The sequence below is a fragment of the Chelon labrosus genome (assembly GCF_963514085.1).
Source record: "Chelon labrosus genome assembly, chromosome: 21".
Taxonomy (NCBI): Eukaryota; Metazoa; Chordata; class Actinopteri; order Mugiliformes; family Mugilidae; genus Chelon; species Chelon labrosus.
Window position 1 is genome coordinate 16,524,877 of NC_140354.1, and position 25,567 is coordinate 16,550,443.

General features: G+C 40.9%; 3 protein-coding genes across 3 annotated transcripts in view; all 3 read left to right on the forward strand.

Annotated features, from left to right (window-relative positions):
* Positions 1-1,250, forward strand: part of LOC311506068 (beta-1,4 N-acetylgalactosaminyltransferase 2-like) — a 26,179-nt gene extending 24,929 nt beyond the window's left edge. Inside the window, exon 12 of the mRNA XM_084569947.1 lies at positions 922-1,250. Coding sequence (XP_084426073.1) covers positions 922-1,031 — 110 coding nt within the window. The 3' untranslated portion in view covers positions 1,032-1,250. The remainder of the gene's footprint in view (positions 1-921) is intronic.
* On the forward strand, positions 1,027-4,891 carry LOC311506071 (N-acetylglutamate synthase, mitochondrial-like). The gene is made up of 6 exons (XM_084569950.1): positions 1,027-1,135; positions 1,254-1,430; positions 1,633-1,672; positions 1,845-1,972; positions 2,095-2,277; positions 2,705-4,891. The coding sequence occupies exons 2-5, from the start codon at positions 1,259-1,261 to the stop codon at positions 2,130-2,132; spliced, it is 378 nt and encodes a 125-aa protein (XP_084426076.1). The 5' UTR covers positions 1,027-1,135; positions 1,254-1,258; the 3' UTR covers positions 2,133-2,277; positions 2,705-4,891.
* Positions 4,892-6,289: 1,398 nt separating this feature from the next.
* On the forward strand, positions 6,290-23,648 carry LOC311506069 (beta-1,4 N-acetylgalactosaminyltransferase 2-like). Its single transcript, XM_084569948.1, has 14 exons — positions 6,290-6,642; positions 9,060-9,126; positions 9,244-9,320; positions 11,951-12,075; positions 12,758-12,901; positions 13,537-13,643; positions 14,009-14,046; positions 14,776-14,842; positions 15,260-15,373; positions 15,583-15,669; positions 21,064-21,245; positions 21,781-21,924; positions 22,423-22,645; positions 22,742-23,648. The coding sequence occupies exons 3-14, from the start codon at positions 9,318-9,320 to the stop codon at positions 22,927-22,929; spliced, it is 1,422 nt and encodes a 473-aa protein (XP_084426074.1). The 5' UTR covers positions 6,290-6,642; positions 9,060-9,126; positions 9,244-9,317; the 3' UTR covers positions 22,930-23,648.
* The last annotated feature ends 1,919 nt before the right edge of the window (positions 23,649-25,567 follow it).

Here is a 25,567-nt window from a genome sequence, read left to right on the forward strand (position 1 = left end):
TCTCCTCTGCTTAAGAAACTCCTAAGCCTCCTAAAAGTCCTCCTCCCTGCTCTTAACAGATCTGACCTTAGGAGTACTCTTAAGAGCTAAGATTCTTTTGGAATACCTTTTATCTTTATAGGATCTACTCTTAACTTCGAGGGAAAATTTTTTGAAAACATCATGATTCTAAGAATTTTCTTAGAATTTGGCCACTAGGAGCAACTCTTTGCGCTAAGAATCTTTAGGAATACGGCCCCAGGATTTTTAGGCTAACGGCTAGGTTAGCAACTTGCATTCCTTGCTGGGGACAAGCGTTCCTATGCTAGTGACTGGAATTCCTAGTTGAATGTTGAGTATATTTATGCTAGTGACTAGAATATCACCGGATTAGATAACTAGATGCATTGATCACAATCTCTTAATGACTTTGATTTTGAAGAAATCTTAAGTATTTGAGGAAATACTCATAATGCACCACTAGATGAACACAGTCAGTTAAACTGTTGGCTACTGACAGTTGATAATCATGATTGCGAGGTTGTAATTATTCCAAAGTGATCACAAAATTACGAGATAATGCACAGATGAAGATTGCTTAGCTTCACAGAGAAAGTCGTCCATGTCAACACGTTCACTCTTGAAAACTTTGGAAAAAGCTACAAAGGGGATCTAGAGTACTTAATACGCAAAGGTTGCACAAAAATACATATTTTTTCAAGGTTTATGTCGCTAAAAGCACTGATTAATATATTCTTTTGTTATTATGACCATCAGCTGAAGGCAAAATATATTTGACAGACTGCTGCACGTATGGCCACGTAAATCTATTTGTTTCCTAAGATGATATTTGCCTTCCTTCACTACTTTTCTTGCCGTTTCTTCATGCCCAACACGCCTCCGTTCCGTTTTTCAACCTGCTCCTTTTCCGTCTCCCTGCAGTGCGCCACCCTCTATTGCTGTGGATATCAGCCTCCTCCAGTGGAGTCTGGACTGTGGGACAATCCCACTGGTTTGTCCGGTGGGAAGAGACGGGTGGGGTTGCTCTGTAACACTGGACCCGACGGAGGTGACGGCAGCCATTTCCCGAGTGCTGCAGCCCCACAAAGTCATGTTCCTGAACAACTCGGGAGGCCTGCGGAGCCAAGAACACAAGGCACGGCAGTTGGCACATACTCCGACTGTGTTTCCATAGACATTCTACCACTGCGGAAGAAATATACATGTTTTATGTATAATAATCAACTCCTTTTACACTTCTGTTTTATGTACAGGTGACATGGTGTCATTGCCTACTGACCTGCCTGCTATGTCTGTGGCGACATGGCTGAGCATGGTAGAGTGCCGCAGAGTGACCACCATAGCCAGACTTCTCAATCAGCTGCCAACCGAGTCGTCCGCTGTGATCACCTCGGCTGACACGCTGCTCACCGAGCTGTTCAGCCACAAGGGTGAGACCTTTTTACTGACTCCGTGTCTCCACGTGCACACCCACATATCTAGAGCTGTCTATTTTGAGATGTAACCCAAGAGGCCATCAAATTTTTACGTGTTTGGGGGGTCCTTTTAAGCCATCCCCCTAAAAAAAAAAAAAAAAAAATCAAAGACTTAATTTTAATTGCTTTTTTTTCCTGTCTGCTCCTCTGTTTTTAGGTTCTGGGACACTCTTTAAAAATGCCGACCCCATACACCGGTCAGTAGATATCACACAAACCCATGTAATATGAACCGTAAAATTCTAGTCATAACCTAAAATTAACCCATCGCTAGAATTGGGTTACTTTCTCTTTTACAGGGTTAGGAAAAAAACAAAAAAACAACCCCTGTACTGGATTACACCTGCATCTTGTTTTATGTGTGTGCAGGTATAGTTCTCTGGATGGGATCGATGTGAAGCGTCTGCTAGCTCTCATCAACAAGTCGTTTGATAAAACTCTGAGGCAAGACTACATCGATTCCCTGGAAGGGCGGCTTCACTTTACCTTTCTGAAGGGTGTGTGCAACAGTTAAACAAAAAGCATATTGAAACTGAAGGTCAACAGTTACTGAACAAATACATACCGGCGGGTGCAACAATGGTGAATACAAGATTTTTGTATTCCCGTGTCCCTCCAGCTTCAGCGCTGCAGCCATCATCACCATGGAGCCGGTGAACAGCGGCACTCCCTAACTCGACAAGTTTGTGGTGAGCAGCAGTAAACAGGGCCAAGGCACCAGTCATATCCTGTGGGAGTGTATCAGACAGGACCTGGGCAAACTGTTCTGGAGGTCAAGGGCCACCAACAGGATCAACCCTTGGTAAGACACACGCACATCTTTAAGACGCTCACGTTGGTATTTACATTATATACTTCACTTTTGAAGCCAATAACTAAAAGGAGCTTCAGTGCTACTGTACATGTGGTGTGCAGGGTTTAGAGCAAACGAAGGTCTAGGAATCCTGGCCCCTCCAAAAGTTCAGATGCACAGATACAAACATAGACAGTTGAGGGCTAAGATCTGGAACAGCAACATTGCTCAACAGCAGTCAGTTGTTTCAAAGAGCAGCTTTATAAATATGCAAGTTAACTAAATGGAGATTTGAAAGTGGTTAGAGCAGGGATTATAGGAGCTTATTGAAGTTGTACACAGTGCCGCTGCCAAGATCTGCTGCTTTGCAAATAGAATAGGACACCTGATATATCACAACAGTGTCACCTGTCATGCGGTCTCTCTGTCGTTCCAGGTACTTTAAACATTGCGATGGCAGCTTTGTTAATGGCGTGTGGACCGTCTTCTGGTTCGGCCTGGCGGACATCAGAGATTCCTACGAGTTGGTTGAATACGCCAAGAGCCTTTCCGACTCATTCCACAGCTCCACTCTCTCCTCCGCCTCCCAGCAGTCTCCACCACCTGCTTCCTAGCTGCCGGCTCGTCAGCACTTCAACTTTGGAAAATTGTTAGCACTCCAGGACTTTTAGCTCTAAATGTTCTGGAGACTCTTTTCGTCGAACCCTAGAGTTTATAGAATGTGGTTTTCTTTCTCACTAGACCTTTTCTATTCTGGATTTTTTTCTTGGGTTTATTTTTTCTACTGTGAAAAGAGAAGGTACAGTGTTGTGGAGAATTCCAAACATGGAGTATTTTTCTATAAGTTACACTCTATTTTTAAAGCTGGGTTTACCTCCAAGCCTTGTTGTGATAAAGACCTCAAGCTTTCTAGTAACACTACATTTACACACTGAGGCTGCTTAGTTTGAATACTTTATTGGTGATTTACACCCAGATTGCTCTGCAGAGTTGAAACCTCTAACTAGTGTTTACTTTGTAATATGGACCAGACAATGTGTCCCTTCCATATCTTATTCTGAATGCAAGCAGAGCTCTTATATAGCAGACATGCTGACTTGTCATTGGAGGGAAGGCCGATGCACCATCACTAATTCCACCTGTGTTCAAGTCAACATGTCTTTTGGGAAATAGGTCTGTTATTTTAGGGGCGCTTTGCCAATTTTGCACATGGAGGTCTGTTTACTTGTCTCGAGGAGTTGTACTCAGCCTGAGAAAATAGTCCTGATTATTTTTTGTTGCTCTGTAGAAGCTTTTCAGAGTTTGACAAAAATAACCCAGATGATGACTTAGTGAAGCCATCAGGGTTATCTTGGCTTTGGAAACCCACCTTAACAACTGTGGTTGTGGAGTTGGAAACATGTGAGCATTCACCTGTCGGCGAGATTTTAATGAAAGACAGTCAGAATATAATTTCTGATGCTCCAAGCTTGACCCTTCCCCTTTCAGTTGCAGCATAAACGTTGAAAGCAGCATTAATGTTGTCACAACAACAAAAAAATAACCTGATGTCCAAAGTTTTGTAAGACAGAACCATCTGGAGAAGTTATGGCACGTTTCAAGAAAATACGGGTCATCTGCTAACTACAACCAATAACATATTAATATAATAGCGCGTGATTACATGTGCCCGTAGGTGCAGTATATTGACACACTATGGTTTGGCCATAACCTTATAACTTGAAGCCTTACAACATGGATTGTTGTGTGATCCTACAGCTCTTGTGAGAATCCAGTAATGTTTATAATTTAGAAGTCTTTTTGGATGCTTGAAAGAAAATGTGGCTTTTCCAGCACTTCTTTGATGCCAAAGAGTATAACCACTTCAAACACTCCACATTCCACAAGCCAGAATCTGGACTTATCCACATCTGTCAGAATAATTTCTTGTCCCTGTGCCAAAGGTTAACCTAGAAGTTAAAACACTTTAGCATTTACTTTTTTTGAATTTACGCTGTAGTGTATTTTTTATTTTTAATTTTCAGCCTCATAATACAAAAAAATTTTCACAGATACATAACATCCAAACTAGTCTGTTTTCTTCTATAGTGGAAAAGAGTACAATTTTCTTTTTGACCTGTTGGTGGAGCAACGGATAAGCAGTGTTTACACAGGTGGAAGAACGATGATGACAATACAGTTTGACATGTTGAAAAAAAAAGTAAAAAGCTGCACTAGAATTGCAGTTGTACTGGAACGGACACGAATTCACGTAAAGAGCAAAGATAACTAAACTTACCAAAACCAAGCGGTATGGCAAATGAAATACATTTCATTTGAATAGTACAGTTTAATTTTGTGATTATTTGGAGAAATCATTTCAATAAACCTAGTTTCATTCTCAGTTCTCAGGAAAAGTTATGGAAACAGGAACCTGGATCAGGAGCCAGCACAGAAACATGAGCCAGAGCAGGACCCACCTCGAGAACAGGAGCAGGAGTCCAAGCAACCGCGGGGACAGGAGCCCGGGCAGAGGCGACCCTCGGAGCCGGAACAGGAGTTGGACATGAGCGGACCCTCTGGGCCGGTACGGGGGCAGGAGCAGGGCATGAAGGTCTTGCTGTACAGAGATCTCACATTAAAAAGTGCCATTTTAAGAGTTCTTTTGCTTGGAGCACAGGATTGTTCATTTGTCTTAAGTTTTAATAAATTATCAACATTTCTTAGAGAGCCTGGAGAGACATACTGATTGTAACCAGGAACTAAGAGAAAACAATCAAGTGAAACGTCCACTGCCACGGCAGAATGTGGGTACTGTTCCAGCAATAAAGACAGATCTTTTCCAGTTCTTTAGCATGTTAAAAAGACAGTTGAAATGTTGCTTTAGGACTTCACTTTGTCGACTGACGGTGTCATTCGTACCCACCATTGTGACAACGTTTTTAGCTAGAGGATTTTCATTGAGAATAGCAGGTACCCGCTGAACGATGAGACGACTGTTAAATTGTTCACTGCCACCACCCTCACATCGTACTGCAAAAATGTTCCTAACAGTTCCACCAAGAAGGATGACACATGGTGTGAAATGCTATTTATAACTGCTACCTTACACTGCTGGATGAGACATGCTGCACCTGTGTAACCTGTATCAAACTAACTACTCTTTGGCCAGGTGTCAAGCTGTCTAAAGTTGTGCAGTTGATTCATTGTTCAAACAGGTAAAAATAATCTAGATGTGAAACTTGGGTTGGAGACAAACCAGACAAGCAAAGCTTACCACAATAGGACTGATGGTGTAACAGATTGAACCAGTCAAAGATGCAACTTGCTTTGTCAAGTGCACAATGATTTCACATGGTTGAGTAACATGGAAGTTGTTACTCATCTTTAATATCATGGTACGAGGTATCTCATGCCTGACAGGCAGGTGTGAGTATCATCAGGTTAAAAGTGTAATGAAACACCATTATTATTTTAAAAAAACCCCGTCTCTCCATGCCTCTCAGTTTATATCTGGTCGTCACACCTGTGTTTGATCAGTTAATTATCAACCCGTGTTACTGTTCACCACTCATTTGTCATCGTCTTGGTTCTCACGGCGGTCAAGCTTCGCTGCCACTTCTCGCATTCTCCTGTTCCTTGGTAATTTGAAATTTGTAATCTTTGTGACTGTTACAGGGTTTCTGCCTTTTCCCTGCTCCCTGTAGTTTGTTGGTTGCCTGGATATTTCAACTCTTAATCAGCTCTAAGTAAAGCTCTGTTTTTGTTCTGTTTGTGTGTTTACTAATCCGGGTACTGCATCAGTTTCCCTTTTTGCGTGGATCCACCTGACACCGGGTGTTTTAGTGGAATCTAGCTTGTGTATTATTTGGTATGGGAGGGCATTTTTATCTTAAAACAGATTTATCTGATCCGTACCTTTGCACCTTACACAGTAGCCTGTAGCCTGACAGACCTCCCCAGAAGTTTAACAGCATGCATTGACAAGGGATTTCAGCCACTGTTCAATATTTTTTTATTTTTTTAATTAAACTCCAACATGAATCTGTTAACACCGACGTATAAACCAAGCTTTAGCCTAACGGAAGGCAAGCATCTCAGTCTTAGAGCAGGATAGACGGACATCTGTCCTCTTCCTGTTCACAGGTTTTACCAGTGTAGATGAATGACACACCCAGGTCTCTTCTACGGTTGATCAACAACGTGCCCAGGCCTGCTCCTAAGCCACCTAACACTTCTTCTAGCTCTCCCACGTCAGAGCCTGAAGACACTTTGCATTGCTCCTGGACATGCATCCTGTTCATAGTCTGTACTCCCAGTCTTGACCTCTTGCGGGATCTAGACCCAGCCGTTGCCATTGACTCCAAGTCCGAGGAGCATCTGCCTCGTCCACCGGTAGGTGCTTTATTGTGTATTATGTGGCTTCTTACCTTCAGGCTCATTCCAGTCACCTACTTATCCCCCAGAGGAGATTTACCACAAGCCTCCTGTCGGGCCCCCAGAGAGGTTCTGCCTTCACCGTAAACATATAGCCCAATGTACTGCTGCTCCTTAACGAAAGAAAAATACATGACGTATTAAAGTTGATATCCAACTGCACACACACAGAGCTCGCTGCTGACAATTTAAAAAAAGTAATTTGACTAAAAGAAAAAAAGTTTAATTTATGCATGAAGAGAGTATTTATGTCTTTTAACTTCTAAGAACTGGCTATCCCTCGGTTATGATTAAAAATCTTGCACAATCAAAACTATTGCACAAGCATAACACAAGCATGTAATTCGTGTATTGAAAGTTGAAGTACTCACTGCAGAAAAATGTCACTTAAAGTGATTTGTTAGTCATGCTTTCATGCTAAGCCAGGATTTAACTGTAGTAGTTGGCAGAGATGAAGCTCATTTTGAACTATTTTGTAAAAGGTTGCAACGAATAATTATATTTATTTATATTTTTGTCATAGATTTGCCTTCTGCCATCAGTAACGCATGACGATATTTAAAAACTCAAAGTTTGGGAGTTGACTCGGGCTTGTTGATCTTAATAAGATCAGATAGGACTTCATCCCCGTAGGGAAATTAGGGTGTTACAGTGGCAAGGAACAACAGTGCAACTGTCTGATCTGTATCTGAAATGCAAAAGCAAAGAAGAAAAGCAGCCGTGTTCCTTTTATAGGTTCCATAGAAAAATTTTCCATAATCTCTCATGCGTATACTGTAAAAAACAAAAACAAACAAGCAGTGTAAATGTAATTTTTATTTCAAAAACAACATTAATGAACTTGTTAATGGAACAGAATCCTAAACAGACTTTAATGAAATTAAATAGATTTCTGCTTCATTTATGTTGCTATGCAAAATACTGGATTAGAGACAGTGTGTTTTTATCTCACCCATAACCAGTGTTGTGGAGGTTCACACTAAACAAGAAGTAATTGAAAGGTCAGATTGCACAGCTAAAGGGAACGAGTTCAAGTTCATAGTTCACATTTTTTTATTGCAGTGCATAGAGTCCAACATGAACAGTTCGTGTCCATTTTTCCCGTTTTTTTTTTTATTTTTTTTATTTGTTTTGTTTTGTTATTGTTTTTTAATGAGCTATTCTTGTTCAATATAATCTCCGACTGACCTGCCCATCCATGCCCAGCCCGTGGTATTTTTTCCGCAAGGATCTATATGCAATCTTTGGACTAGTGTACTTGGTATTTCGGATTTGACAAGTTCCCTTCAGAAGTATGAACCTACGCAGAAACAGGGAGAACATGCAAGCTCCGCACATAAAGGCCCCAGTCGGCCGATGGTTTTGAACCCAGAACCTTCTTGCAGTGAGGCGTCAGGGCTGACCACCACACCACTTTTGTACTTATTCTCGAGAATTAGACTCACTAATACAACTGGTCATAATTTTTGTACTGGTCCCACTAAGGGATCAATAAAGGATTATCGTACTGTACCTTTTCTTTTTTGTGGAAATATGCAGCAAAACATCAAACTCTGAGTTGGTCTAAATCAGGTGTGTCAGACTTATTTTAGTTCAGGGACCACATACTGCCCTATTTGATCTCAAGGGGCCAAGACCAGCAATAGCACAATAGCCAATAAATAATTTTCCATTTGTTTCAGTGCAAAGAAATACATTAGGAAAATGTTTACATTTAATGAACTATCCCTATACAAAATATTTTAATGAACAACTTGACATTTCTTAAGATAAAGAAGTGCAATTTCAGCACATTGCTGTCAGCTGTTGAGTTCTGGGCTACTCTTACTCAAACAGTGGACAAATTAGGAATAGCAATTACTTTGTGTAGTCTTCTATGTAAATTCTACCTAATTTTCATACTTTCCAAATTTAACCCTCTGGCAGTACGTTTCTTCTAAATGATCAGAAAAAGCTCCCCTGTTTTTGCTCCCCAAAGTTTATTCTTCTTTCATTGCCTTTCTTTTTTAAGGTGGACTGATTCATCCATATAGTCAGCGTTGCCAGATATACGATAATTAACATATTTATACGATAGTTTCAGGGCCGGTATAAAAGGGCAAATGTACGAAAGTTTGCCATCTGACTGATAATGAATAAAGCAGTTGTTTCATTCAAATGGACAATCCCTCTGTGTTTTATTTCTTTGATTTTAAATGCACTGTCCTAGTGTGTGATTTTTTTTTAAGCTGTTTTAGTACATACGATAGTTAGGGACAAAATACGATCATCTGGTAACACTGATTCACATTCACTTTTGCCTCATTGTAAGCTTCCTTATGGACTAAATACGCCACTTGCGTGAATTTTCATTCCATTGTCTCTGCTCCTTCTAGGTGATACCTCTGCTGGTTTTAAATTACCACACACCACACCTGGGGACTGTTGACTTCCCTGTCACGGGTATGCTCAGCCCTGCCTCAATTGTTCACAACAGAACAGCTGCACATGCAGCTAAATTACCTGTACCTGACACGGAGTCTGTTCTGTCACCAAAACATTTTTATTTTCATTTAACAGGATCCTAATCATAGTGAAGGAGGTATTTGTTGTTCAGGCTGCATGAATGAGACGGCGGTAAATCATACGAAGAAATGGTAAGAACTGCATTTTAAATTTTTTTTAAATTTTCTTTATTAAAAAAGTTATTTTAAGATCTCTGTTAAATTAAAAGTATTCACGTATTTGTTTCTGTGTTTTAAGGCAAGTAAAGCACAAACCAAACAAATATGACAACAAATTCAAGATTCAAAGAGTTTATTTTCAAGTGCACAGTATAGAAACACGTTTCCCTGTACAATGAAATTCTTCTTTTGCCATTAGCCCAAATAACTAGCACAAATATCCATCCAAAATGCGCACAAAGCAACGATATACAGAAATGCAAATGTGCTTGCACTTCCACGGAATACAGAGAAACAAATACTCTCAGCACAAGCAAATAATTAGTGGAAATGACTTATTTTCATTACTTATTACATTTTCAAATATTAGTTAAAGGCGTATAAGGAATGTTGAGTAAAAAAATAAAAAAAACACTTACATTTGAATTCCTTTCCAACTCAAGTGACGAGTGCCAAAAATCATATAAAGCATTGGACTAAAGGCGTGTCCCTGCCATGTTTTTCATTTTCATTCTGAATTGTGTTTCTGTATTTGACTGAGTTGTATGTACTGTCAAACGTATGACATTTTCTCAATTTGCTTATGTTTTGTGTGTTTGCATACATTATTTTACTAAGCTGCTGTGCATTGAGCTCTCTCAGCTGCAGCAGGAAAAAAACTGCCACTTGTCAGTGAGGTACATCTGTAAAATCATGAGAGCTTGGGAATATGTTGCCGTTCCAACAGTTCATCCCACTATACCACAAAGAGAGATAAAACTCGTTCGACAAGCTATGATGTCGAACGAGTTTTGTTTCTCTTTGTTATGCTGTCTCAGGTGGCGAGAAGCCATCACAGTTCACCTCCCACCTCAGCTCCACTCACTTTCCATCCAAACTGAGCTTCAAAAGCATGTATTGTCATTGTAACCATGTTTCTTTATGAACACAATGGGGGACGTCACAGGAGTGTGTGTGTACTTTTCTACACAGTCAAAAGCAACGGGGCAACGCATAAATATTTTACAGTTGAAACCTGTTGTTTACATACACTGTGTTAAAAGACACATAAACCTTTTTTCCTCACTGTCTGAAGTTAAATCAGCCTAAACCTCTCCTGTTTTAGGTAAGTTAGGATTACTAAAATTATTTCAATTTGCTAAATGCCACAATAATGAGAGAAAGAATTTCTTCGAGATTTTTTTATTACTTTCTTCAAAGTCAGAAGTTTACATACACAAAGATTACTATGTCTTTAAACAATGAAGGAAAGCCCTGATGATGATGTTATGGCTTTGGAAGCTTCTGATATGTTAACAGACAACATTTGTGTTAATTGGAGGCACACCTGTGGATGTATTTTAAGGCTACACCTCAAACACACTGCTTCCTTGTTTGACATCATGGGAAAATGGGAAGGAGACGGGTTCTATGTCCCAGAGATGAACGTGTTGTGGTCCAAAACATGCAAATTAACCCCAGAACAAAAGCTAAAGACCTTGTCAAGATGATGGCTAAAGCTGGTAAGAGAGTGTCATTATCCACAGTGAAACAAGTCCTGTACCGACATGGGCTGAAAGGCCACTCAGTGAGGAAGAAGCCATTACTCCAAAAGCAACATAAAAAAGCCAGATTACAGTTTGCAAATACACACAGGGACAAAGACCTTAATTTCTGTAAGACATGTCCTGTGGTCTGATGAAACTAAAGTAGAACTGTTTGGCCATAATGACCATCGTTACATTTGGAGGAAAAAGGGGGAAGCTTGTAAGCCTGACAACACCATCCCAACTGTGAAGTATGGGGGTGGTAGCATCATGTTGTGGGGCTGTTTTGCTGCAGGAGGAACTGGTGCACTTCATAAAATAGACGACATCATGAGGAAAGAACATGTGTAAATATTGAAGCAACATTTCAAGACAGGAAGCCAGGAAGTTAAAGCTTGGGCGCAAATGGGTCTTCCAAATGGACAATGACCCTAAGTACACTGCCAAAGTAGTTACAAAGTGGCTTAAGGACAACAAAATCAATGTTTTGGAGTGGCCATCACAAAGCCCCGATCTCAATCCCATAGAAAATTTGTGGGCAGATCTGAAAAGGCGTGTGCGAGCGAGGTGGCCTACAACCCTGACTCAGTTACACAAGTTCTGTCAGGAGGAATGGACCAGAATTCCAGCAGAGTATTGTGAGAAGCTTGTGGAAGGATACCCAAAGCGTTTGACCCAAGTCATACAGTTTAAAGGTAATGCTACCAAATACTAAGGAAATGTATGTAAACTTCTGACTTTGAAGAAAGTAATAAAAAATTCTCTAAGAAATTCTCTCTCTCATTATTGTGGCATTTAGCAAATAGAAATAATATTGGTAATCCTAACTGACCTAAAACAGGAGAGGTTTAGTCTGATTTAACTTCAGACAGTGAGGAAAAAAGGTTTATGTGTCTTTTAACACAGTGTATGTAAACATCTGATTTCAACTGTATGTACGAAAACTTGATTTAATCTTGAAATGTGGTAGCATCGTTGCCCAAAACGAAAATATTTTATACACGGATCCTTGACTTTTTTCCCCCTGTATATCATGGAAACTCCTGGCAATAATGTGTGTTTTGTGTGTCTCTACAGATGTTTGGGTACAGATCACTGAAGTTGATCACTGTTGCTGTGTGTGTCGTCTTTCTGACAATGTGTTTAATGTATCCTCGCATTGTGGAAGAGCTATCCAAAGATGTTCACACTACGCCAAAAAGGTGAAGTATGCCGCATACGTGTGTGCAGTGAAGGTAGGCGCAAGTCTGTGCAAAAGTGGTGGTGTTGGTGCGGCGTCATCGTCTAACGCTGTAACCTAACATACCCCTCCCCAGAAATGCAGACCGCAAGAGCTGTGATTTGTCCGCCTGGTAGTGGCGTGTTTCCACTTTAGTATTTCCAGCTACTTCTCAATCTCCGCAATTTTCTAATTGATTGTTTTGGATCAAGAAAGATGGAACACATCGAGGAAAGGTCAACTGAGAAGGGTTCGGCGATACAAACATTTGTAGGACTCATCTTGAAATTTTGTTCTTCCGCACTATTAAAAAGTACAAGCAGTAAAACTCTTTCTTTCAGTACTGGAGAAATATTCATTTCCGGCAATGCCCATTACTTGTTTGGGTTAGAGCCAAAAAAGCTTGTGCAACCTCTCTACCTTGTCCAGGAAGCGTGTTGAATCAAGGCAGGACATTTAGGTGTGTGAGTTTATCAAGAGGCAGAACAATTGCCCTGTTTACAGACCTTAATCCTTAATCCTTATTGGGTAGAGCATGTAGGTAACAGTCTCCTTAGCAATAAGATGTCATAAAAAGGACTGTCTGGTTTGGCCTCTAATGGACACAGTCTTCATACTGATTTAAAACTGGAGTAGAATATGGTGGAGTGACTCTTTCCTTCCAGGTTACCGTTCCCCACTCGCCTTCCCCCACCTGGTGAATGCACCTGTCCTGGGGGCTCAGTGTTCCTGAAAGACCACATCCCCAAGGAGCAGTATGAGGAGGTGATGCAACGCCGGGCTAAGGAGCTCCAGCAGCACAAAGCCAGGTAGTGGGTGGGTCCAGGGGGGAGGTTTCAGGCACAACATGTTATGTTGTGAAAATAACATAATCTCACTACAATTTCCTTTTTGACCGTCCACTGGTCCTCTGTTCACATCTGGTGTTAACAAGCGTCTAGGGTGATCTGATCACAAGTGGACAGCTGTTAATTTCCAGTATGCTGCCCACTGCCTTTAGCCCAATTCTGCGTCTTAATTATAATATAACAAATTAAATGTATTATATATGCAGGTGTATATATAACATATAAGTCTTCTAGCAAAGCAGTGTAGAAGCCTGTTAGAGAGACACAATACACACATACTTGCTGAGGGAGTAGCAAACACTATATTTATGTTTACAGTAGCAAATGTATGTTCAAATACAGAGAAAAAAAAATAAAATCATTGTTCTTTTTTTACTTACCATATGGAAATAGACTCCACAAAATGATTTTTCCAACAAAGTTGAAAACATAACTCTTTTTGGCTGCACTATTTGGTTCTTTCATTTAATTTAATTTTTTACCAGTTCTATTGATTTCCACTCATGTATATACTGGTTATTCATTTAGCAACTATAACTCACACTTTATGTCTCTACATGCATAGCTTTGCTTAAATCACACGATCTCCTCAACAGGACATCATCTGTATTATCCAGACTGCTGTTTGCTTTTCCCAACTCTCCCCTGCAGTACCCTATCCAGGGTTACATAGTACAGCCTTTGCGCCCCACCCTCATACCAGGTATGCTCATACTTCTATAGCCCATTGATCAGTTAATAACAGGGCGGGGAGGTAGTTTTTTAACATGTGTTTCTTTCTGTAAAAGGACAGTGTAATGATCAGTGTTGCATAATTTTATCCAAAAAAAAGCATTAAAAAAAGGCAACTGGACTTGTAGAACTTTTTTTGAGTAGACGTTTCACCACTCATCCAAGTAGCTTCTTCAGGCGTAGAGGACTGGTGGGAAGTTTGAGGATTAAGTAGGAAACTTCTACTGGAACTTACTTTGTTTGTGTTTGTTGCCTTTTTTAAACACTTTTTTGGATATACTATGACCTGGATGACTGAGAACCTTCACAGACATACTTGCATCTTTTTAATTACAGGCTTAGGGCTGTGCACAGGGAAAAGAAGCAACTACAAGGTGAGATCTCATAGATCAAGTTGGCCATCTGCCTGGACAGTTGAGTTTGGTTGGTTAAAACAAGACGGCTGATGAATGTTGATACATTTCAGGTTTTTCTTGATTGACTCTTGGTATAGTTCTATTTGGTACTATGAGGCTTTGTTGTGGTTCCTCTAGTTTCCAACAGTAGTATGGGAGACAAAGCATTCAGCTGTGGAAGCAGTAAGGGTTGGGGGGCAGACAACCTCTCCACTCCACAAGATTAGAAGATTAAGCTTCCCTTTTTGATAAAGAATATAGTTAAGGCTGGCTCAGGTGACTCTACTTCCTCTTAAAAGGAAGATTTTCCTCTCCAGCATTGGCTTAGTGCTACCTCTGAGGGGTTCTATAAATCATCTTAAGACTTCTATTGTTTTTAATTGGCACCATATGAACTCAGTTGAAGGTGAACACTTATTTGACATGAGTCTCTATCATTGTTCAGCAGCCATCCTGGTGTCAGTCTTGTTGTAAGGGGCGGAAACTTCTCTGCATCTGTTGCGTTCAGGTCCTGAAAATGCTGCTGGACTTGATTTTGAAATTGTTGCGCAAACAAAGTATGGAATACCATGGTAGATTGTGACAAACAAAATCTTTGTTTGTTTGTTACCACAAGACTTCAGACTATGCACCTCATTGTTACACAGCTTGTATCTCAAATTCACACAGGGCTTTGTCAAGCTTTTTCAGATCCTGTTTCTCTCCTAGGTGATTTTGAATGTGTCCAAAGGCACCCTGACCACAGAGATCCCAGCAGAAGAGGCGACTGTCGAAGGTTTTGTCATACCTCTTAGAGTTTCTTCTCTTACACTTGTTATGACTGTTTAATGAATGTGAGATAGTCTGATTTTGTTAAGCTAATTACACTTTTGAGCCATAATAACTATACCGATGCAAACTGAGCCATACAACTGATTTTGTGTGGTTTCAGCCCATTTATTACAGTTTGGGGATCTCAGCATTGCTGTTGTCTGTCTATGCTCTTTCTGATATTTGAATGTGTTTTAGTTTTAGGTTTTAGTTTACTTTAATATTGCATACAAATCTATTCCTCAGGTTACGTCAAAGCTTATCTTGCTTATTTCCAATTTACATCCAGACTGATATTTCAGAATATGAATGTATAGCTATGTGGTACTGTATGTAAATATTAAACAAAGATTTAATGTTTGACTGTGGTTGTACATGACAGGGGCTGGTAAGACGGGACTGACTATCGAGTCTAGCAACCTGGACCTCCTCAACAAGCTTCTGGCCAAAGTGACCTACACTTGCACTGTCTATCATGTGAATACTGCCGACCTTGGTATGTGTTTAAGAAATGACAAGTAAGCTAGATAGCATAATCGTTATGTGAGGAATAAAGTGCACACAGTGGAAAGTACAAGTCTTGATTAAGTAAAAGTAATCAAAAGGAATGAGCACATTTTAGTGTTTCTTTCTGAAAGAATAAGGAAATGTAGGCATATTGTTGTATTCCTTACATAAATTGTATTTTTTCTGTACTTTCTGTAGTTTCCTTCCAGTTTGAGGAACATGAAGCTGTGTTTCCCATTGCCATCAAACAGCCTCAGCCCCCAGTCCTGTATGACATGGGAAAAGGTACTCACAATTATAATTCGCAAATAGTCTTTTTCTGCTTTTAAATCCAGACATAAATTCTCTTTTGAACCAAGCTTTTCATTAAGATTTATTGTTATTTAAGTATCTTCAATGTTGAACAACACTGAAAACATCCACATCTAAAGAAGCTTATGAAATTATGCAATAAACTTAGTTTCACGGAATGGTTTTCATTATCGGATATCGGATAACTTGTCTTGCCTATTTACTATGTTTGAAGTCATTAGTGCTGTTGTGCCATGGCCGCTGGTACACAGCAAATTGCTATTTAGTTGCCGTAGTAATCAGTATTATCGAAAGTATTGCTCAGATAAGTAAAAAGAAATTACAGCCAATCATTGCTTTAAGACATAAAAGATAGATAGATAGATAGATAGATAGATGGATAGATGGAGAGATAGATGGATACTTTATTGATCCCGAAGGAAATTCAAGCATCCAGTAGCAGTAACATACAATACAAAAACTATATAAAAAATAGAAAGTAACTAGAAATAAAATGTTTTATACAACTATAAACTATGTTAAAAATTTAAAGTGACCTGTTAAAAATATAAAATGACCAGTAGAGGTAGAAGGTTTTTTTTATATATATATATAAATATGAGAACTACAAATGGGGAGGACTGTGTGCAATTAAATTAGGCTGTAAATAGATGAATGAAATGAATAAATTAATGAAAGTCACAGTCACCACATGTAGCAGAGGTAGACAGACATGGCAATGACAGAGCGCCCAGTAAGTAGTGCAAAAAGATTTGTCCATTGTCTATTGTGCCTCCTGCCATCACTGAGAGCTGTTGTACAGTCTGATGGCCAGGGGGACAAAAGAGTTCTTCAGTCTGTTGGTGGAGCAGGATTGAGACAGCAGCCTGCCACTGAACACACTCCTCTGCCTGATGAAGGTGTTGTGCAGAGGGTGGTGTGCGTTGTCCAGTATGGACAGCAGTTTGTCCAGGGTCCTTCTCTCTGCCACTGTCACCAGAGAGTCCAGCTCTGTGCCCACCACTGAGCCAGCCCTCCTCACCGGTCTGTCCAGTCGAGCAGCGTCCCTCTTCTTGCTGCTTCCTCCCCAGCAAACCACAGCATAGAAGAGGACGCTGGCCACCACAGACTGGTAAACATCCGCAGCAGTTTTTTGCAGATGTTGAAGGACCCCAGCCTTCTCAGGAAGTACAGACGGCTCTGTCCTTTGCTGTGGAGTGTGTCCATGTTTGTTGTCCAGTCCAGCCTGTCATCCAGCTGCAGCCCCAGATATTTGTACGTCCTGACCACCTCCACATCGACCCCGTTGATGGACACAGGTTGGAGATGTGATTTCTTCCTTCTGAAGTCCACCACCATCTCCTTGGTCTTGGAGGTGTTCAGCTGCAGATGGTTGGACCTGCACCACCTCATGAAGTCCGCAACCAGGCTCCTATACTCCTCCTCCCGTCCATCCTTGATACAGCCAACTATCACAGTGTCATCTGAGTATTTCTGCATGTGGTAGAGCTCAGAGTTGTACTGGAAGTCAGATGTGTACAAGGTGAAGAGGACGGGAGAGAGCACGGTCCCCTGTGGTGCTCCGGTGCTGCTGACCACAGTGTCCGACGAGCAGTCCTTCAGTCTGACATACTGTGATCTCTCTGTGAGGTAGTCTGTAATCCATCTCACCAGGTGTGAGTCCACCCTCATCTCTGTCAGCTTGTCTCTTAGCAGGAGGGGCCGGATGGTGTTGAAGGCGCTGGAAACATCAAAAAACATGATTCTCACAGCACCGCTCTCCTTGTCTAGATGAGAGTAAGCCCTGTGTAACAGATAGAGGATGGCATCCTCCACGCCCACCTTCTTCTGGTATCCAAACTGCAGTGGATCCTGTGCGTGGTGGACCTGGGGTCTGAGGAGATGGAGCAGCAGCCGTTCAAAAGTCTTTGAACTGTCCCCACCCCATGGGTGTGGCGGGTGGAGGAGCTCTGCAGTCCGAGATGATGATGGACGTGATGGGGGTGTGGAGTGGGCAGTCACTGTCTGTAGGAGCTGGAGTATCAAACCTGTTAAAAAATAGGTTCAGCTGGTTTGCTCTCCCAGCATCCCCCTCTTCTGTGCTGCTGCCCTTCTTCTTGCAGCCTGTGATGGTTTTCATGCCATCCCAGACCTCCCTCATGTTGTTGTGCTGCAGCTTCTGTTCCACCTTCCTTCTGTACTCCTCCTTTGCCTCTCACAGCTGGACCTTGAGTTCCCCCTGTACGCGCTTCAGCTCGTCTTGGTCACCATCCTTGAATGCCCTCTTCTTCCTTTTAAGGATGTCCTTGACATCACTGGTGATCCAGGGCTTGTTGTTCGGGAAGCAGCGTACAGTCCTAATGGGGACCACAACATCCATACAGAAGTTCAGGTAGTCAGTAGTGCAGTGGGTGACCCCCTCGATGTCCTCACCATGTGCGTCCTGCAGGACGTTCCAGTCAGTAAATTCAAAGCAGTCCCTCCACTGCCTCAGGAGACCATTTCCTGAAGGAGCGTGTGGTTGTGGACTGTCTCTGGATCTTTGCCTTGTAGTGTGGTGTGAGCAGGACCAGGTTATGGTCAGACTTTCCCAGTGGGGGCAGAGGAGTGGCAGTGTAAGCTTCCTTCACGTTGGCATACAGGAGGTCTAAAGTCCTGTTCTTCCTGGTGGGGCAGCTTACAAAGTGATGAAAGTCTGGTAGTGTGGAGTCCAGTGTGACGTGGTTAAAATCCCCAAGATGGCGATGAAGGCGTCTGGGTGTTGTGTTTGCAGTCCCGCTATGGTGGAGTGGATGACGTCACACGCGGTCTCGGCGTGTGCACGCGGAGGGACGTAAACACAAACAACAATGGCGTGGGAGAACTCTCTGGGCATGTAATACGGTCTGAGACCTACCGCCAGCAACTCGATGTCTCTGTTGCACACAATCTCCTTCACCGTAACATGCCCCGGGTTGCACCACCTGATATTAATAAACAGTGCGAGTCCTCCACCTTTGCGTTTGCCGCTGCGTCTGCAGTCCCTGTCCGCTCTCACCGTCGTGAATCCCGGTACATCCACATTAGCGTCCGGTGTGTTCTGGGTGAGACAAGTTTCAGAGAGACACAGTAAACTGCTCTCCCTGGATGTCCTGTCGGTCCTCACAAGGGCCGCCAGCTCGTCCGTCTTGTTGGTGAGACAGTTAACATTCCCTATGATGATCGAAGGAACCGAGGGCTTGTACTTCCACCGCTTAGCCTCTAGCCTAGCCTTCACCTTCGCCCCGGCTCTGCGGCCTCATCGCCTCCTCCTCAGCTCCTCAGGTATGGGATGAACAATGCCCGTTGTTTGGAGTGAAAGCAGCTTCTCCCTTGAATAAACAAGTTGTCCACCGCTGTGTTGCCGGTAAAAAGACGTTGTATCCATAGGATATATAAAGTTACACAGCAAGCGTAGTTAAAAAAAGAAAAAAAAGTTGAAAAAAACACACTTTAAGCACTTAAAATGACACGACACGTACGGAGCTACTGGATTGGCGTCCTGCTCGCGCTGGCGCCGGAAGACAAAAGTCAGTCCATATGGAAAATTCCAAGTTCAGTGGCAAAAATGATCCAGTGCTATAAAAAATCTGTCTTTCACGAGTGCCACCCCATTAAACAAAGAGCAGTTCATTAGACCTACCAGTTTAAAAAAACAAATGTTTATCAGGCATTCAGTTTAGAGCCCACAAAAGAGCTTCAGAGTTCATGTAGCAGGTATATCTCTACATCAACTGTAATTGCGTCAGTTTTCTCAAAACCAATGCAAAGAACGGCAATAAAACAGTAGACCAGTTAAACTGTGCGCCAAAGTCATGCACATTTTACTAGAATACCACAGCATAAAGACACAAAGACTATGTAAGGACTACTGAACCAAAAAATACAAAAGTAAAGCGACACGTGGTCTAGCCTCCACGAGAAACCCAACCTAAACCTGACTGAGGGATGAGTTGGACCGCAGAGTGAAAGGTAAAGCAGCCAGCATAACTCTAACCCAGCATAAATGAGAACTCCTTCAAGGGTGTTGGAAATACTTCAGGCAACAACCTCATGAAGCTGGATGAGAGAATACCAAAAGTGTGCAAAGTGGCTATCAAAGCCACCCAATGAAATTATGGATCAAACTATTTTGTGGTCAGACATTGTTTGGTTTTGACCAACTAGTGCAGTGCCCGTCGGAAGTATGTATTCCTATAGTGGGAGCCTACAGGTGCTGTGTATGAGGTTTAGTGGAAATATTAGAGCGGAGAAAACCTATTTTACCGATATATTTTACATTTCTTATCCAAACAACGTCAAACTTAGCAGTGCACATCTTCGTGCACGTAGCGAGACACCTGCCCAGTTTCAAATCAATCGAGCCAACGGTTCACGAGATATGCGTGCCACAGACACACACACACACACACACACACACACAGACGCATCTTGATTTATAGATAGATGGCGGACTGCATGCTAGTTTTCCTGCTGGAGAAGATATTGAGCCTATTAGGGTTACCAGGGCAAAATATCATTTCTCCTTGAGTTTGGTTTCTTCTAAAGCCGATTTGTAAACAGTGCTCAAGATTTGTGCGCATGCTCCGCCTCTTCCTCTCATAACATAATGTCCCATACCGTATCAGTCTCAGAAGATGATTGGGGATGAAGAACGTTTTTTGAGGAGTATCGGGATGTAGAGGACATTTTTAAAAGGCGCGGGTTATGTGAGCAGCGCTGTGTGTGGTGTCTGTCTCTAGGCAACAGTGACAGGGGGAGTGGCTACAGTCAGACGGAGCAGAAGAACGGTAAATGAGTAAATGCTTGTTTTAACGATATCTTTAGTGTTTATTGTCCAAAAACCACGAAACTTTGCACTGCACTCCGGCGAACCATTGGGAAGATACATAGCAAATTTGAGGTGGATCGGATAAGTGGTTCGAGAGTTATGCGTGGAACAGACAAACAAACCAACAGAGTGACACACAGACAGACGCTCCTTGCATTATTAGATAGATAGATGTTTCTTCAAGCATTCCAGTGTAGAATTTTGTTGACACGTATCCATGACAATTGTTTTTGTTAGTTGCTAAAACTAGGACACCTAGTTGTAGCATACTCCTGCAGGTGGTGCACTAGCTAGTCACGACAGTGTGACGTCACAGTCGTAAAGTGTTGGCCGTATGTTAACTTGGCATTCTGTGATTAAAAAGGATGAGCGAAACACAGTCGGTGACTGCGTTTGATTAAGACATAACACTAGTGTTTTTGAGCAGCTACGGATGTGCAAACCACCTGAATTGCTTAATCCTGAAAAGTACTACTTAGACTAGCCATCGGATCAAACCGCAGACGATTCATTCTTCATTCTGGCTTTCTTTTTGTCAGACATCAACTCTCAAGTCACTGTCACCACCAAGACTTTCCTGCGCTATGCAGAGCTGAAGGTGCTGTTGAAAAGCATCCGGGATTTTTATAGCACTATAACAGTCATTATTGCAGATGACAGCTTAAAACCAGAGCCCATTACTGGAGAAAACATCCTACAATACATCATGCCTCCAGCCCAGGTACACACACTGTAATTTATGTTAACGCACGTTTAAACGTTATCTAATACTTTGAACAAAAATTCCATGTACAAAATAACAAATACATTGTGTCATCATCATATCAAACTAAACTTCAGACTTATTTTACATTTTGAAATAAATGATTAACCAAAATGATATTTGATAGAATAGCATGAATGCTACAATGTTTAATACATACTGTATCTATTGTTTAGTTGACTTTCACTATTCTTATGAATAGATTGTATGGCATACTACAAGACACATGGACACACAATGTGTAGTTTTTTGATTGTTAAGGTTCATTTTGTTAGTGAAAAAAGCAAGTAAATGATATTATTTTTTAAAAAATGCAATAATTTTATGCCATACGTTCAGATTATGTCAGTTTATTTGCAGATGAGCTACGATTCTATCTTGGAAAAGAAAACATCCATTTGTTTAAACTTTTTTGAAGACATCAAAATGTGAAGTTATTTCTCATCATCTGTCAGTGCCCTACATTGCACTGTAACCATGTTTCCTCCATCAGGGCTGGTTTGCTGGCAGGAATCTGGCTGTCTCCCAGGTTACCACCAAGTACTTTCTGTGGGTGGATGACGACTTTGTGTTTACGGAGAATACGAAGATAGAGAAGTTAGTGGAGGTGATGGAGGCAGTTCCTGAACTGGACATAGTAAGGATAAAACAGCTGGCTTTTTTTTTCCTTTTTTTTTTTTTGAGGGGGTGTAATTTTTTGAGACAAATGTTATATGACATAATCCAAATCCTCCTGAGACCCGAGCTTTTGTTTGCATTTTTAATTTTACCAAGGTTCTGTATTTGGGATTAGTAGGACCTAAGAAGTATAAAAAATAAGCATCATCTCTGAACAGGAAGTAGTTTAAATGATGTCCCAATATGAGGACGCAGGGTCTCAGGAGGATATATCACTCCTGGTTACACTATTTCTGTAATCAGGTGTGGGAATTAATTTCGGTCTACGTTTTGCTGTGTTCTTCTTTTACAATATTACTTTCTTACTTTGGTTGATAGAACAGGACTTAAGGTATAGACCATGAGAGAGAGAAGTTTCTGTTTGAGGCTACCTCAGCATGTATCGAACAAGACACAGGTCCACAGTGGAAAGTAAGCCACATCATAACCAGTTACCTGGTCTCTCTGATCTTATCAGGTTGGGGGGTCAGTGCAAGGGAACGCGTTTCACTTCTCTCTTCACTATGACGAAGGAAAGGATGGTGGCTGCATGTACAGGAAGTCTAATGGGAAGTACCACTCCCTCCCTGCTTATCCACAATGTTCTCTGGCCAGTGGGGTGGTCAACTTCTTCCTGGCTCGTACAGATGCCGTACAGAGGGTCGGATTTGACCCGAAGCTCAAGCGCGTAGCGCACTCAGGTAGGTCCAGACCTCGACATGATGTCAGTTTCTGAGTAAGTCCAAAGCCTTTTCAGTTTTCCTTAGCCAAGTGTAAATGTCTGCCTCTGACTCCAGAGTTCTTTATGGATGGCCTGGGTTCCTTGATGATTGCCACATGTGGCGACGTGTCCATTGGCCATCAACCCAGATCAGCCAAGGACACTGGCTACCGCGGCTTCAGAAACCCTACAAAAAGTGACAGTGAGTTCAAACTGCAGCTTCACTTCTTCAAAAACCACCTCAAGTGTGTCAAGTATGGGTAGAGGACATCAAGGTCATCGGCTGGATTTACAGATGGCACTTGTGCAATATACAATGTTACGATAAGAATATGACAAAATAATAACCAGGAAAATATCATACCACATAGTTAGCATAAACGCTGACGATCCACTATAGTAGCTTGATTTGATGTAAACAGCACCTGGTGTTTGTTGGTGAAATTTGAAAGCCAAAATTTATCTATCATCTCTATCAAATCTTAAAGTCTATCAGTTATACCCTCATCTTATCCGGACACTGAAAATGTTATTGGTCACTCTCGAAAACAAAACAAAACAATTATATTCATGTTTGTCCTAGAAGATTAGGGGCCGTTCATTACGGCACTAGCATTTAAAATTAATTCCAGTGGAGTCGGTGGGATTATTGGATTCACATAAAGGAGTGAAGAAGAGCCATGTATGCTTTTCAATAAATAATTTGTGCAATGGATGAATGACAAACTAGTTGGAGGGCAACCGTTAAAGAGAACTGAGGAATTCAAAATATAGTAAGCTAACGTGATTAGTAGATGTGTTAGACCAGTTACTATCATTTGTAACCAGACATGGTTATGCAAGCACTTGTGAGAAAATATAAGGGAGGACTAACAGAAGAGTATAGATAATAGTATATATTGGCATATAATATTAAGACACACACATTATTTTGCTGTCAGCTGAAGGATTTTTTATTTTTTTTTTGCCTAACCATGCCAATACCACTAATGTCACTTTCTCCCATGGATGAGTTTGCTACCTCCATAAATGAAGTTCCTCTTGTAGAAACAAAATGTTTTTCCTCTTGAAGTTCCCGACCTCTGCAAGGCTAAAAATCACCCTTTTAACATGACCAGGATAGGTTTTAACATTGCAGCCTCACAGCCAAGATGACTTTAGATCCTCAGTCTTTCATCAGAACGTAAGCTTTGACAGAGCATTCAAAGGGAACTCCAAGTCAGCACTCAGGGATCTCAAAGCAAATGCCAACATCAAAGTTCTCAGGATGTATAAAGTTTGAGATCAAACACAAAATCTCATTGTTTTCACTTCAAGAATACGAATACAGTTCATAAAAGTTTCATAAATGTGAAATGTTTACGTTCATATTCTACACTCGTACATCACTGTTTAATTCTTAAGTTTGTCTTGGACAGGGATAATTGATTAATTTTAGTGAATGATAAGTTGGGATAAAATACCGAATAACCAACTGGGCAATATGGGCAACAGCACAAGGGCGCAGGACCACCAAGGGTTCTAAAGCCCCAGATTCACTTTGGGTTTTGGTAATTTAATTAATGGAGCTCCCTGCAGTATTTGAAATGGGCCTCCGCCCACATGGTACGGATTTCTGAACAATATGGAATAGTGCCATGTATAGCTCAGATGTTTGCTTGATTAAATGACACATACCTTATGTTTGGGTTCTTACGGGTTCCATCTGTTAGTTGTGATTAATATTGTGAAGTTTGCTAATGGCACCTCTGTTGATTCTTTGACTAATTAACTATTAATTCCTCTTGTAGAAAGAGGAATTAAAAAAAAATGTGTAAAATGTGGGTGACTAAATAATGTAAAGAAATTTATATAATATTCTTTGTTTACTGTTGTCACTTTAACCCTGCATATAATGCACTAATAACGTTTGGGGGTGAAAAAAAGAAAGGAAAAAGGTTTTTGGTGATTAGTTTTGATTTTCTCAAAACAAGTAATGGAAATGTGATTAATTATTTTTGATAAGCAAAACTTCATATTGTCAGATATGGGTCTTAAGGGTTTAAAATGAAAGTGGGGAAAAGTGTATTCATAATTCTGTTTCTGGAGTTATTTTGTGTTGACTTTTGTCACTCCGACCTTGCTGTTGTGAAGGGTTTCATGTTTATAAAATGCACTAATAAAGCTTTATTTAAAAAAACAAACATGCTTTTCCCACACAGTTTTTTCTCAAAATTTTATTGAACATACCAGAACATACATTGGCTAAATAATAATAATAATAATAATAAAAAACAAAATACAAAAAAGTCAGGCCAGACATGTAATTAAAAATACAATAATGGTTACAATAGCTGTACAAAAATAATTAAATTAAACAAATGGCTAAATAAAACAAAATACAGTAAAGTAAATTACAGCAGAGGGCGCTAGACCAGGTCATGTTCTATGAAAAGTGTATTCAGTTCCTTGGCCTGGGGGTTTCCAGCAAACGTTTTAATACTTTAATTCATTAATTTAATATTTGAAGTTCATTCCATATGGGGAATAATTTCATTTAATAAAGTATATCTATCTATTTAAAGTGGTTTTCCCGGAACCTGCTTACCGGCCTGACTATCGGAACGTTTGTGGTCGGCATGTGTGTCTGACAGTAAATGACACAAGCTCACTGCTCTGTGATTGATTTATATTTAAAGTTCATGCTGCTGCTAAATATTGTAACTCAACTTTGTAGGTAATGTAAATATGCTACAGGTGTAAACGTGTAATATTGGTGATCTAAGCAGCCTACCGGGACTAAAAGGTGCATGAGTCCTGTAGTTATAAACTTGCCCCAAAAGCAGGTTTAGCAAACTAACAACTTTACCAGCAGTTAAGCTTAAGTTATGCTATATATATATACACCGATTAACCACAACAT